The following is a 15,448-nucleotide window of genomic DNA, read 5'->3' on the forward strand; positions in this document are numbered from 1 at the left end:
AAATGTTTAAGTGTCACTGAAAGGTCAGTGGTTTCCAGTAGTGCTGCAGGAGGAACATACTGGTCTTCAAATGTCAGCAAACTGAATCTAATGAAAAGATTAATTTGCCATTTAGTTTTGTGTAGTCTGGATCTTATAAGTGAGCACAGTGAAATGATTTCCTCACCGGTCTTGTCAGAGCTGCACAGTAAGGTTTCCTTCTCGGCTCTGAGTCCTGGACTGGGCCCGTGCTTCATCCATGTTGCTATGGTGAACTGGTCTGTCAGGTTTTGTGGCACCACGTGATCTGGGACATTTGCAGCCTGACGCCCATCAAATCTGTAGATAAGGTCGCTGTCTCTGCCGCTGTCCATCAGCAGAGCAGCTGTCCAGTTTGTGGAAGGACTGGGGGCAGGAAGGAGGTCAGTGCTGCCTGATGCTGCACCTGGAAGTCACAAAGCCATGATTAATAAATCCATCTATCCTAATGTAGCATGCAGTCTACTTATATAGTCAACATTCATCCTGCAACAAAGACACAGCATAATTAGAAACTTCAATGCAATTCGGTAAAGCTGCCATCTGTATGTGTTTTTCTTTCAATTTAATTTAATTTTGTGCTTGGTTGAAATGATCCGATGGACTGTTTTTAATTGAGTTTTGCTTCTTTGTTGGGAGTGGGTGTTCAAAAAGCACAAAATGTTTAATGCACAAAACCTTTACAAGCTTATTTTTTCTCCGGTAAAAAAGTAATCCAATTACCTGTTCCCCCTTTCTGGCAATAATTACAAATGAATAAAGTTACCTATCAGATTTGAAGGCACAGTTTCACAGCGTTTTCACATTTACTGTATAAACTTGCCTCAAGCTATTAATGGGATGTAATGTCACTCCGGAATAGTAAAATGGCATACAGGCATTTGGCTTATTAAAATGCATCGAGAGTTCAGATGTCAAGAAGTTTTTCATTCTTCGAATTAAAGTTTTCCATGTCTCTCATTATTATCAGAGTCCATTTAAAATGGCACCACCCTATTTCAACAGGGCATCAACATTCCTCACTTCCATTTAGATTAATTTACCCTCCACCCACACTCCTTTTTTCCTCACCACAGAGTTTTTGCAGAGACTTTTCAGAATATGTTTCGCGGTCGCAGCCCTTTCCAATGTGATTTGTCTGCAGCTCTACCATTGCTTTCACGCCAGACAAGGGACCTCCACACGTTTCCAAGTGCATCTTGGGAAACAGCTGCTTGCTCCCAGTCCCAGGCTCATAGTCCACCCGTTTGTTCCAACCTGAAAGGACAAAATCACTGCAACAGTTTGTAAACCTTAGGGAGTTTATTTAGTCATATCAGTGGTCTTTTGCTGTGAACCTGAAGGTATTCAGTTGCTCTTTGGAGTTATCTGAATGATCTTTTCACCCCATATTACATAAGAAGGAAATTAGCCATCATGACACAAGTTGTAATGAGCTTGATATTAAATCACATCTTAGAAACAGGATGGGAAGGGTCATCCAACAAGGTGTTTACTTATATTTACTGAATCATGGTGGTGAAAGAGATTCATAACTTTGATTTTTCCTTATAGAAATCTCTGTGTTGGTGGTGGAAACCTGGTAGCTCTTGCTAAACCCACACAATATGATATCAAGTCTCCTGAGAAAAATCACACAGAGAGAAACAGACTGTGATAAGGTAGGCAAAGAGAAGTGAGAGGTGAGGTGAAGCTTGTATTAATGCCAGGGAGACTTCTTCAAAAGAGCAGCTGCAGAGGCACAGCCGACCTTTACACACAGATGATAAATAAGGTTATGTGTACAGAGGACTTGGCCTGAATGCATCACTGCATTATGTTTTATTCATAAGCTACTATGGATTAATGGTTTTACATTAAGCTAAACGTGGGTTAATGGTCGTGCAGTATGGGCTCTTTTATGAGCCAAATTACAAAGAATAATGCAACTTTGATGAGGATGTTAGCAGCACATGAGATCAAGCGCGATTCGACATGATAACACTTTGATACCATCTGCAGCTTAAAAATAATTCTCTATTTTTCTCTGTGAGCAACAAGAAGAGTCCTCCAGCTCTGGGAGACATTTTCCCTGTCAGTAGTTTCATGTTGAGCAATGCTGGATGTTTTGGTATAAAAATAGACACGCCTCCTGTATTCTTAAATTAGTTTTTTCTTTAGTCCTGTTGTGTTAATGCCTATGACATGGAGATGACCTTTAGAAATAATTAGTGTTTCTATTATATTTATCTTGTGTGATGTTGCGCTCAGAATTACACATCCCTCAATAAATTACCCCACAGCCAAAACCACTTGAAATCACACTATTTTTTAGTATTTTTGTGTGATCCCTTTGGACTAATATGATTTATTTAATGCCAACTTATGTCAAAGTGATTGTCGTCGCCTGAAGGTGTTGTGTTGTTTTTGGGTTTTACATTCTTAGGAAATATATATGAATTTGTGTTTCTGTCTCAGTTTTACTGTTATTCTAGTGTTTGAGGTTTTTTATACTTAGTTTAGGCTTTGAAGACCTGTATGCTGAGTACATTAGTGCAGTATAATTTGCCTTCTGGCTCCTGTTCCAGTTTTAAGTGTTTGACTTGTATCAGGCCTTGGGTCCTACACTGTGTTTGTTATTTCAGTCTTTTCTGTATACATTGCCCCCTCTGATTCATTTCTATGTCATATGCCTTTGTCCTCCAGTGCTTCCTTTTCCCCGTCTTCATGTTTAAGTGACTATTCTTGTCTCCTTGTTTAGTTTGTGTCTCTTGGTCGCTTCCTGTTTTGCTTTGAAGGTTAGATTTCTTTCATGAACTGTGTCAGTTTTCCTTCCCGTCCTTGTCTTCCCCCTGATTACATGATTATCTCCAACTGTCATTTGCCAGTCAGCTCCCAGTGTATTTATAGTCCCGTCTTATACTTGTGTTTGTTCCCTTATGTCTTCTAATTTTTTCCTCCTGGTTTCTCCTAGCCCTTTGTGTTTTTGGTTTCTGCCTGGTCTTTCTCATCATGATTTTAGTTTCCTGGTTTTAATGGATTTTGCTTACCTTGGACTTTAATCTATGAAAGATCTGCTTACACCAATATTTTATCTATAGTAATAAACCAAACGTGAATTAATTTGGATCATAAAACGTTACACTAAAGTATCTTAAACTGTTAAACTGTAGCCAAAGCAGTTCCTTGGTCAAAATGAATCATACGGGACTCAAACTAAAGATCTTCAGCCGTCTGTACTGTAATCTCTTAATCTAGATCACTTTCATTTAGTTATGTTTACAGTACTTAGCGACCTGCTGGCTTCTTTTGCCATCTTTGCAAGATATAAAGAAGCTACTCAGCTTCCCTGTGATGCCCCCCTGATGTTCATACCTGCAGTCTTCACGGCTTGAAAAACTTCGTAAACCACCTCTGCAATTTTTTGTTTGTATTTTTTATTTAAATACCACATTTTTCTCAAGATATACAAAGACAACTTGTGTCCTTGGCTTCAGATTTAAGACAATGGTCATGAACTCTGTGTCTCTTGTTTGCTGTCATTGCTGCACTGTCAGTAACACAAGCTTAAAATGTCCTAAAAATAGTTCAGAAAATAATAAGCCCCCCACAGGATTTTCTGTGTACTTAGAAATTGGCAAAGAGCAGGCTGGTTCATGGATAAATAATAGCTGCTTTGGCTTACTTTATCTTTCAGCTTTGCAAAACCTTTGTGAATATGATGGGGATCAATTTAAGCTCCTGATGGGTTAGATGTTAGATATGGTCGTGGTAGATATAAAAACAACACAACCAACGCGGGCTAAAGAAACATTCTTTCAGACAGAACCACAGCTACCTGGTACATTTTGAGGTTTCCTACCATCAGCTACACAGTAAGCTGTATACTGGTCAGATTAAAGCTGTAAGAATACCCATCACCTCTCTCCCTCACTGTAACTTTGTTTCTTCCTTTCCTCCCTCGAGTTTTCCTCCTTCCTCTTCCCCATCTCCCCTCTCTCTTCTTATCTTTCTCTGTCTTCCTCTTTCATTCCTGTGTGAACTTGACTCCTGAGATGCTGTCAGTGTTGACAGGTGAAGCAGCAGGGGAGACAGGCTGACTCGAATGCCAAGCTGCTGCCATGTTAAAGGAGGAAGAAAAAACCCACAATCTAGTCAACTTCCCCTTCGGAGGTTTTTTGTCAGGTCTCTGATTTCCTCGAGAGATGCTGATTCTAAAATAAGAGAATTCCCCTGAGGGAAAGGATATGCCAAAAAAACAGAAAATTCACTGAATTGCCTCCATCAATTTTGAGGCCACTGCTAACATTTAGGAAAAGTGTAAGCATATTTTATCCAAATACAGATGCAAGTCAGTTTTGTCCATTACTGGCAGGTAAATTAAGGTAGCATGCAAATACTTAAGGGACTATTTCTTCATCTAACCTTGCCATCCAGGTTTGCAGACAGGCTTTACTTCAATATGCACCACCACATCCTCCTTCGCCCTCTTCTGACCGCAGTCAAAGGCCGTCACCATAATCTTGTAGCTCTGCTGTTTGTCATAACTCAGCCGCTCTGTGTTTCTGATGTTACCTGCGGAAAACAAAAACACAATGGAAATATAATTAGGATTTTTCACCAGCGGAGAAAAAAAGCTGTTGTGTTGTTGTATTTGGCAATAACAAAGCAAGCAGCGCTTCCCACTGAGCAATAATTGGAAACGACTTGGCATTAAAGAAACTGCTCTTTGTAGTTATTGAAGCCTTTTACTGAAAACTCAAGGTCCAGTAACCTTATATTACATTTGAATATTAAAACCTCTCTGTAAACAGTAAATGTAAAACCACACTGATGGATTATCTTCACCTGTCACCAGGGTAACGCTTTGAGAAGAGGAGATGCCACGAGCCTGTACATTTTCAATAAGAGGCCTTGGGTGACTCACTGCCAGCTAATTGTAAAAGATAATTATTAGCATTTCACATTTTTCCTCTGATGTTCTCTGTTAAAGTTCATGCTGGTAATGTACCTTTCTGACATAATGCTGTCCTTAAGCTTTTTGAATGTTTCTGTTTTATGATGGTTTTTTGACAGCTTGTGACAGCTTGATGCGTACATATTTACTGATTTGGGAAACTTGGTTTGGATTTGGAGAGATTATTGTAACATTGGCATTAAGGACTGTGTTTTCAGACCCCAGAAGACAACTGAAACTATTTTTGTGCTGCATCTGGAGGCTTAGCTGCTGGCAGAGAAGAAAATCAGTTCAGAGAACAGAAAGAAAGAAAAAAAAGAGAAATGTCAGAGGAAGAAAGGCAAGGAGGTCAGAATCAGACAGTTTTTACCAAAAACTCCAACAGTGAGCGTTTGAGCTGCTGCTGGTGTGAACAGTAAAGCACAATTTCCCATCTCTGTTTATTAGCAGAGAACCTTTCTCCAGGTGGCTGATTTATAATTTTTTAACCACTTTATCAGTTAGTTTAGTTTAGCAGTTTGGTAATAGTTTTGTTTAACAAAATGAAATAAAATGAGTGTAATGACTCTGCATCAATGTGACCTAAAGCAACAATCTTCATATTTTGTTTTTTAAAGAGAAGCCAAATAAGCAAATTAAACATAATTTTTTAATTTACTTTTTGACCTAATATGAAGAGGAGCCAGGAGAGTTAAGAAAGTTAGTTAAACATTAAAAAGTTTAAAAATGAAGACATTTAGAGAAAAAAATCGTTTTATTTAAATATGTCATATAAATACAATATCTAATGAGTCGTCATATTATTAATACTTTGATATTTTGTCCTGCACTGATTTTGAGTACTATGATGCTTTTTAAAATACAGTAACAATAGGCTGGAATATCCCTTTAAGGTTTGCATTACTTTGAAAGGGCTGATAACACAGTTTGACAGGCATGAAATAAATAGATAGATGATTAGATGACAGATGATTTCTAAAGCGCTATCGGCTGAAATACTGACATATCTCAGACACTGAACAAGTGAAGGAGAAAGTAAGACATGGCAGGCCTTAAAAAAAATCTAAAGCAGATGGAAAAACGTGGGGGGAAAGCAACAGGTTCATTCCTCAGTTTGACAATGTTAGGAAATAATAAAGGTGGTCATACAAAATGTTGACTTTCAAGCTTGTTAGAACTGTTGTCTTATATTCTGTATTTGCACATATGCTTGCACATGTTGCAAAACTCCCTGCGTCTTTTCCCATTTATCCAGTAAAATATAAAGCAATGCTCAGTATTATATATGAGAATAAATTATCCACTGGTCATTCTAAATTGCTAGTATGTCTGCACAGATCTAAGCAATATTATAGTAAATTATGTCAGTGTCAGCAGTCAAAAAGAATATGAAGTAAAACTTTCTAATTTTATTTATCAATACCTAAAAAAATATTTCCTTACAGATGATTTTGAATTCATTTAAAGAAGGATGAATGAGTACAAATAGTAGTATCTGTAATCACAAAACAGGATGTTCTTTTCTAAAGAGCTGCTGCAACATCTTACCCCATGTAACATTGGCTTGAAGCCCATTTATTTATACCAGTCTAAACAATGGTGCTTTGGGTTCAATCATTTTTAATTCTAAATTTACTGTCTAATTTTAAGATTACAGTTTACGCCACATCCATTAGCAGAACTACATGCTGCAGCCCATTTACGCTTTATCTTGTCTTGCACTTCTCTCAGTTCACAAAATTAGTATTTCTCTATAAAGAAAGTCTAACTAATATGTTTCTTCCGAACAATAATATTGTGCCTGTAAGGGCTTTAAATTGAATGAGCCAGACAACGGTAAAAGACTGAGAGAAAAAGACCAGGAGGTTGAACTCAAAAAGTAATAAGACAAAATATTAAATACGAACCTAAGAGAGGGAGATACAGTAAAGAAAGCAGTGTATGTGTGTGTTTGGATTACACAGATCAGTGTGGATGTGCAGGCTCAGAGAGACAGTAGTGCAAATCCCAAAGCTGAAATTTTATATAGGCTGATAAGCTCAGAATAGCACTTAATCAAAAATAAAATACACTCCTCCAGTCAAGTAGGACTGGCGTAAAGCCACAAAGGAACACGGGAAAACTCAAAACAATTTAAGAGGAAGGCAGCTATCTGTCAAGTAACTTTTGAGCTATGAACCAATAAAGAGCTACCTCATGGATTACAGTATTATTCCAATAAAAAGGAATATTTCACAGTTGTCTGTTTTTCCCTTTTCAAGATGTATTTTATTGTTGCATTAACATTAATCTGCTGAGCAGACAGCGTTACTTTAAAATCATCCTCGATATTATGCCTTTACACAAAGTTGTTCTCCATGGCCCGTTCCATTATTCATTTTAAAGTCTTCGGAGCATTCTCGGGCTGTCTCATGTTCGTCTTTGGCAAATTTCAGCTGGCTGAGATCACAGTATTACATGTATGGCTGAGGAATAGTTTTCTTCTTTTGAAGACATTGGGCATTCTGTTTGTGTTCAAGTGGGACAAGAACCTCACAGCCGTTAAAGTTAGAGTAACTGTATTGGAAATGTAAAAAATTTCTCATATGATAAAAATTTAAAATGATTTTTACCAACAAAATAAGAGATTGCGCTACAAATACAGTAAGGTGTAAGGTGGAGAGCCACTACTATATCAAAATACACTATATTTTGTTATTCTCCAGGCAAAATGCTTTTGTGCTCTAAATATATGACATCTAAAGTAAATTAACAAGTGCTATTAGACTAAATTAAATTGACTATTACCATAAAATGAGTGTTTAACAGTCTTTAAAAAAAAAAAAAAAAAAGAGTTAAAGTAGTTTAAAAAGAAGTTAAACAGCAAACTATCGTAACTGCTTAGCCAATAAGATTGTGGTGTCAAGAGACAAGGAAGGTGTAGATGAAGATGTTGTCAATACAAACTTGTGTAGCGTGTCTACAGTCATTTGTTTCAAGTATATTTCCAAGAAAACACAACAAAAGCCATTCCAATATATAAAAGTGAAGAAAAACACATTATCCAATTAAAGAACAATTTCTCCACTTCCCAGAGCTGGAAGGATTGAAATACACAATTCTATCAAGTGACTGTTAGTTTGTGTTTAAAGCAAATAGGTCTTCCTCCTTAACTGTAATGCAATGAGTAGAAGATGTAACACACGCACTGGATAACAAGAAATACACTGTGTGACCTCAAAAAGCTTTAGAGCACAAAATACTTATGCAAGAACTGGAATGAGACAATCAGCTTATGTTTATATTGTTACCTAGATGAATGATATCAGTATAGATGTATAAATAATGCTGACTATGATTTAGTGACGGTTACTTGTGAGGTTCCACAGGGTTCTGTGCTGGGCCCTATGCTGTTTATACTGTACATAGATGACATATGTAGCATGTCGAAATTGTTAATATTTGCTTTATTTGCTAATGACACAAATTTATATTGCACTGGGGAAAGGTTTGGAACAGCTTTTGAATATAGTAAAAGTGAATTAAACATTCATAAACATCTGAAAGAATTTCACAAGAGTGGCTCACACTACATTTTTGAGTGTGGTAATTCACTTTAAATTATGTCGACAGGCTCACACAAACAATTCCCAAATGTTCAACATAAAAGCCTTAAAAACTAATATTATATAACATTAACAATATCTTTAAAAGTTATATATACACATACTCTGTTGTTCCTTGAAAGTTTCACAATTACCTATTGTGTGAAGGTATGGGGAAACATCACATCACATCAATTCAGTTTATTTGCTACAGAAGAAATGGTAAATGGTAAATGGCCTGTATTTATATAGCGCTTTACTAGTCCCTAAGGACCCCAAAGCGCTTTACATATCCAGTCATCCACCCATTCACACACACATTCACACACTAAATGAAAGCTAAATGAATTATAAATAGATCAGATTATTATAAACCAACCAAAAGACTGTTTATTAAATTGCATGCTTTAATATTTTATGACTTAGTTGATCTCTGCACTGCACTGATAATGTACAAAGCACAAAATAATCTCTTTCCAGGACGTATTCAGAGGCTGTTTCAAAGGTATGTTTAAAAAAGCAAGGTCAAGATCAATATTTAAAAAAAGATGTATATCTGTAAAAAGCGTTGAGTGATTGTGATAGGGAATTAAAAATCTGTGTGTTTAAAACTCAGGTCATAAACACATATAACAGTGAGGTATGATTATCACTGTTTATGAAATATTAGTCTTTCTACTTGTTTAATGCTTTTTCTTGATTTATTATGTTCTTTGGGATGTTTCTGGTGATATTTACTGCAGCTAGAAAACAGCAGGTGTGAGTACCTAAAGCTTCAGCCTGAACCTATTCGGTCAATTCTTTATGTTCTTACCATTTAATTAAATCCTTTATCATCAAAACATTTTTTTTTTTATCATTTTTTGTTTTTGACTTAAAAGAAATGTTAATAATGACCAATTTTTATTTTTATTTTTTATGTGATTGCTCCTAATCATATCACTTTCCAGCCAGACAATAAGCCACGCATGTACAAAAACACTTACCATTGCGGTCTATGGCAAATGGCGTCCCGGCAGTCACAATTTCATAGTTGCAGATCTGGCTGTACTGTGGTGAACAGTCCTGGTCCCAGGCTTCCACCTTTAACAACCAACATACACTTTAATCCAACACAAACACAACTAATAACATTGTTGCTGTGTACGCTTCTTGTGGCATTGTTAGACCATATTCATTTATCTGACATACTGATTTTAACAATAAAGCAATGATAAAAACAGAAAACTGATACCTGCAAAATGCTGTCATAGATCTTTCCTTCTGTTATTGATGCCTTGTACAGAGACTCCCGAAAGATTGGGGAGAACTCATTGACATCATCCACCTGGATGTGAACTACAGCTCTGGATGTAAGAAAAAGTAGAAGACAGAAGATGCTGGTATGAGGGATTACACACTAGGTAAAATATGTAATTAATGTGGAGCTGAAATGGGTAAATAGGAAGACTAAGGCTAGGGAAAAAGCACAGATTCATCCCCTGAATGTTTTGCAAAGCTGGGTTGTTGTTGTTTAAGCTTCAAATTTTTCTCGCACCTGCTTTTCCTCTCCCTACATTCAACTCTGAATTCACAATATCATCAGCTGGAAGGTTAACGCAGCTCTCAGATAACATTTGTGCACTAAAGTATATAAATGAAGCAATAACGCAGATGTATCATGAAGTTTTCTTCACCGGTGACCTTTGCTGCCAGCAACTCCCACCGTATCTGAGCAAGCACATCTGGCTAATTAATGACATTAGCTTAATGAGGCCTATTTAGAATGTCACGCCATGATAATGTGACACACACAGGGTACAGTCTGTGTCATTCATCTCCCACTAAAGAAATTCATCACAGATCCCTGAGCTGATAAATTTCTCTGCATTTCTCGCTCTTCTCCCATAAGCGGTGTCTTATTTTAGCTGCTTGGTGCTTCTGACTGGAGAACCAGAGGGTTTGATTTGCTGCTGTCCATGCCAGTCTGCCTGTCTGTCAATCTAATTCACATAGCACCGCTACACAGTTTACAGACAGACATTATATTGACAAAGCATTAGGAGGACATATCTTCAGACATATCTGCAACAGCTGTGACTGCTAGAGTATAAAGGACTGAGAGACAATAACAACAGAAGAAAGGAACTAGGAGAAGAAAGACTCAATCTCATTATCACAGTTATTCTTTTTTGTAACTCGCAGTGTAATTTATGAAGGAATTTATAAACAAAGCTAAACCTACATTCAAATGAATGCAAAGCCACAGACATTGCATAAACACAGTACTGTGGCAAAGTACTGAGTCACCCCTCATTTTATTTTAAATATTTCGTTTCCAAGGAGCCAGACTTGCTCGCAACATTTAAAAGTGGTCTTAAGTTTTTCAAAGTTTCTCGACATACTTTGGCTACTTTTTTACAGTTATCAGTCCAGACCTTTTTTTGGTCCATTTTTAGAGGAATGTAAATTTTAAACTGTATAAATGATTTTAAAATTTCTTTAGTTGAATCTATAAAAAATGACACAGGCATAAAATATTATTTTTTGCACTAGCAAGGTCATTCCCAAAGAGCTATAAGCAATAAGCAGTCTGGAAAGCATCTGATTGTCAACGGCTTCATTTTTTAACATGACAACGATCCCAGACACTCTGAACAGAACAAAAGGCAGCCAACATCCAAGGAAGAGCTTTGACTGTCCTTCAAGAAGCCTGGAGAATTATTACTAAAAGTTATTTTAAGAAATTGCAAGAAGGTTTCCCTAAGAGAGTTCATGCTGTGTCGAAAGATGGTTACCAAATACTGACTTTCAAACTTATTAAGTTTGTACAAACTCTGTTTTTAGTCCTATATGCACTTATTTCCCATTACTACCACCACTGTTATCATTATTATTATTATTATTATTAGAATCAGAATCAGAATACTTTATTGATCCCTGGGGGAAATTATTTATTATTATTGTTACCACCTAAGAAATATAAAGAAATCAGGGGTGGCTCAAAACATTTGCACAGTTTGCATTTATGACAACGACTTTGCTGGAGATGTTTTTCTGTTTTTTAAACACTGGCATTGTTTTGTTGTGTTTGCTTCCCAGAAGTTAATGTGACTCACTTGAGCAGCTGCCTTTGTAACTCTGACATGTATATTTTGAAGATAAAGTCTATTATTTGTGAGACGTTGTTTTGTCCACCCCCTATAAATCAGCTATAGTTGCAGCTACACAAATGAGTCACACTGAGATAAATAATAACAGGCAGCGCCGTATGTGACAGTTTTAATACTACATTTTCATAAGAGAGTTTTCAGAAAATATACAGAATTTCACAAAAGCACAAATAAACAAGACACTTCCTGAAATGTTTGGCGCACTATAAAAAAGAATCTTTAACATAATGACGTTTTATTGATTAAAGCTAAATCGAATGCAGACACATGAACAGTCGCAGCTTGTCTTACTTGTGGGATTTCTTCCAGTTTGCACCACTTGGGCCGGCCCCACAGTCATAGGCCTGGATAATAAAGGTGTACTCTTTCTGGCTCTCACAGTCCACAGGGCTACTGGCTCTCAGCACTCCTTCTCCTGATGTGCGATTCAACACCACGGCCTCAAATGGAGCATCATCGCCATTGATCTTAAAGGCACAAATCTCCCCTAAGAGGAACAGAAATGAGGAAATGTTACATTTAAAAGGATTACACAGTCAGAAGTAGTGAGTATTTGTTTTGTTTTTGTTTTTTGAAGTGCAAAGACACTGATTTTTAGATAGTTTCGAGTAGGAGCTAGGTGGCTAATAAAAACCTTCTTTTTGATCTTTCTTTTTAAAAAATAGACACAAAGATGAAGAAGACAAAGGCAACACAGAGTCAACATCTGCGCAGCATGTGGTTCATCAGTGGACAGACACTGATGGGTACTTAACATGAAAGCAGTCAGCACAACTATCAGACCTACAAGCAATTTAAGTCCACATTATGTGAATAAACAACAACAAAAAAAGAAAGCTTTGGGAAATATTTCTTCTCTCCTCATTCATTTAATTTTCTTTCATGACACTGTTGGTAAAAATCTTATTATTTTGCTTTGTTTGTTTGTTTTTTTTCCTCCCAGCCATTTTCTCAAACACAGCAGTAGCCACCCAACAGCTCAGATAGTTAAAGATGAATCAAACTGCGGGTAATGAAGCAAAACTAACAATAGACACTGCTGGCATTTTTCTTTACAGATTGGCTATCACTTCACATTTCAGTCCATTTCTGGACACAGGAATCTTTGTCAGCATGAGCAGCTCACAAAATCACACTGCGGAGCTCCCGGGGTGTAGTTAAGAGAAAAAATAATTTCTGATTTGTGTTGAGCTGCGCCACCTCAACAAAGGAGTGAATTTGTCCTGTCTGCAAAGTGTTTACACCACACTCTGGCAGTGTATTGTGTTGTGTGTTTGTGACTCTAGACTCGTCTGCGGCATTCATCCCCCGGCACAAGTGTTCATTTCAGGGATTTGGGAAATCTTTTTTGCAGAGGCAATGAAAAGCTGGTGTGCTCTGACCCTGTGCTGGCTGATATCTCAGAACAGAGCGGGACATAGAGGAAATGCCACTAACAAACACAAAGACAAAGCTCCCTGTCATCGCTGGCTTCTCTCCACTTTAGCTCCTCTCCACTCTCATGCACACAGATCCTTTTAACCTGATTCAACTTTGCAAATCTGCTTTAGGGTGAAGCCAAACATAGTCCTCTTCAAAGTTTGATCCCTTATGAATTTTCAAGATGCCCAGCCCCTGAATTGTCCTCCTTTTAAATTTTGTAGAAATGACAAGTTTCTCAATATCACAGTGGGACACAATTTGCATTTGTAGAAAGACAATATTTGAAAAAGGGAAATAAGCATGCCGGTACATGCACAGACAGGCCTATAGTCTCAGATATGCCCAGATAGGGTGATTTTAATACAGTGCTGACTTAGTGGTAGAAGAAGGAAAAGGTACTTCCACTTAACAGCTTGGAGGTTGGATAGAAATACATTTTTCGCTCCATCTGTTTTGACCAATGCGTTTTTTTGGATTACATTTTAAACGAGAACCAAACAGAGCTTTATAACGAAGCAAGGAAAGAACGAGAGCGTGAGATCGAGGGAAGAGGAGGAATAAGATGTGTCAATGTACAGTGGGGCAAAAAAGTATTTAGTCAGCCACCGATTGTGCAAGTTCCCCCACTTAAAATGATGACAGAGGTCAGTAATTTGCACCAGAGGTACACTTCAACTGTGAGAGACAGAATGTGAAAAAAAAAATCCATGAATCCACATGGTAGGATTTGTAAAGAATTTATTCGTAAATTAGGGTGGAAAATAAGTATTTGGTCACCTCAAACAAGGAAAATCTCTGGCTCTCACAGACCTGTAACGTCTTCTGTAAGAAGCTTTTCTGTCCCCCACTCGTTACCTGTATGAATGGCACCTGTTTGAACCCATCATCTGTATAAAAGACACCTGTCCACAGCCTCAAACAGTCAGACTCCAAACTCCGCCATGGCCAAGACCAAAGAGCTTTTGAAGGACACCAGGAAAAGTATTGTAGACCTGCACCAGACTGGGAAGAGTGAATCTACAATAGGCAAGCAGCTTGGTGTGAAAAAATCAACTGTGGGAGCAATCATCAGAAAATGGAAGACATACAAGTCCACTGATAATCTCCCTCGATCTGGGGCTCCACGCAAGATCTCATCCCGTGGGGTCAAAATGATCATGAGAACGGTGAGCAAAGATCCCAGAACCACACGGGGGGACCTGGTGAATGACCTGCAGAGAGCTGGGACCAAAGTAACAAAGGTCACCATCAGTAACACACTACAACGGCAGGGAATCAAATCCCGCAGTGCCAGACGTGTTCCGCTGCTGAAGCCAGTGCATGTCCAGGCCCGTCTGAAGTTTGCCAGAGAGCACATGGATGATACAGCAGAGGATTGGGAGAATGTCATGTGGTCAGATGAAACCAAAGTAGAACTTTTTGGTATAAACTCAACTCGTCGTGTTTGGAGGAAGAAGAATACTGAGTTGCATCCCAAGAACACCATACCTACTGTGAAGCATGGGTGTGGAAACATCATGCTATGGGGCTGTTTTTCTGCCAAGGGGACAGGACGACTGATCCGTGTTAAGGACAGAATGAATGGGGCCATGTATCCTGAGATTTTGAGCCAAAACCTCCTTCCATCAGTGAGAACTTTGAAGATGAAACGAGGCTGGGTCTTCCAACATGACAATGATCCAAAACACACCGCCCGGGCAACAAAGGAGTGGCTCCGTAAGAAGCATTTGAAAGTCCTGGAGTGGCCTAGCCAGTCTCCAGACCTCAACCCCATAGAAAATCTGTGGCGGGAGTTGAAAGTCCGTGTTGCTCGGCGACAGCCCCAAAACATCACTGCTCTCGAGAAGATCTGCATGGAGGAATGGGCCAAAATACCAGCTACTGTGTGTGCAAACCTGGTAAAGACCTATAGTAAACGTTTGACCTCTGTTATTGCCAACAAAGGGTATGTTACAAAGTATTGAGTTGTATTTTTGTTATTGACCAAATACTTATTTTCCACCCTGATTTACGAATAAATTCTTTACAAATCCTACCATGTGGATTCATGGATTTTTTTTTCACATTCTGTCTCTCACAGTTGAAGTGTACCTCTGGTGCAAATTACTGACCTCTGTCATCATTTTAGGTGGGGGAACTTGCACAATCGGTGGCTGACTAAATACTTTTTTGCCCCACTGTATATGTTAATGATAATAACAGAGATTTCAAGCAGATTCCTACTTTCTCTGCAAGTACTTTGCGTGCACACACACACACACACACACACACACACACACACACACACACACACACACACACACACACACACACACACACACACACACACACACACA

The 15,448-nt window shown here is 38.1% G+C and overlaps 1 protein-coding gene and 1 long non-coding RNA gene across 2 annotated transcripts in view; one reads left to right on the plus strand and one right to left on the minus strand.

Moving 5' to 3' along the window:
* Positions 1 to 12,502, plus strand: part of LOC308383448 — a 34,816-nt gene extending 22,314 nt beyond the window's left edge. Inside the window, exons 2-3 of the long non-coding RNA XR_013969148.1 lie at positions 12,072 to 12,235; positions 12,356 to 12,502. This is a non-coding gene — a long non-coding RNA (uncharacterized lncRNA). The remainder of the gene's footprint in view (positions 1 to 12,071; positions 12,236 to 12,355) is intronic.
* The window catches only part of LOC308383447 (calsyntenin-2-like), a 167,682-nt gene that overhangs the window by 39,960 nt on the left and 112,274 nt on the right, over positions 1 to 15,448 (minus strand). The window contains exons 3-8 of the mRNA XM_080861410.1: positions 11,982 to 12,177; positions 9,773 to 9,884; positions 9,525 to 9,621; positions 4,423 to 4,572; positions 1,090 to 1,275; positions 167 to 424 (exon numbers count right to left, since the gene is read on the minus strand). Of these exons, the coding sequence (XP_080717536.1) occupies positions 167 to 424; positions 1,090 to 1,275; positions 4,423 to 4,572; positions 9,525 to 9,621; positions 9,773 to 9,884; positions 11,982 to 12,177 (999 nt within the window). The remainder of the gene's footprint in view (positions 1 to 166; positions 425 to 1,089; positions 1,276 to 4,422; positions 4,573 to 9,524; positions 9,622 to 9,772; positions 9,885 to 11,981; positions 12,178 to 15,448) is intronic.

The sequence above is a fragment of the Rhamphochromis sp. 'chilingali' genome (assembly GCF_963969265.1).
Source record: "Rhamphochromis sp. 'chilingali' genome assembly, chromosome: 16".
NCBI lineage: Eukaryota > Metazoa > Chordata > Actinopteri > Cichliformes > Cichlidae > Rhamphochromis > Rhamphochromis sp. 'chilingali'.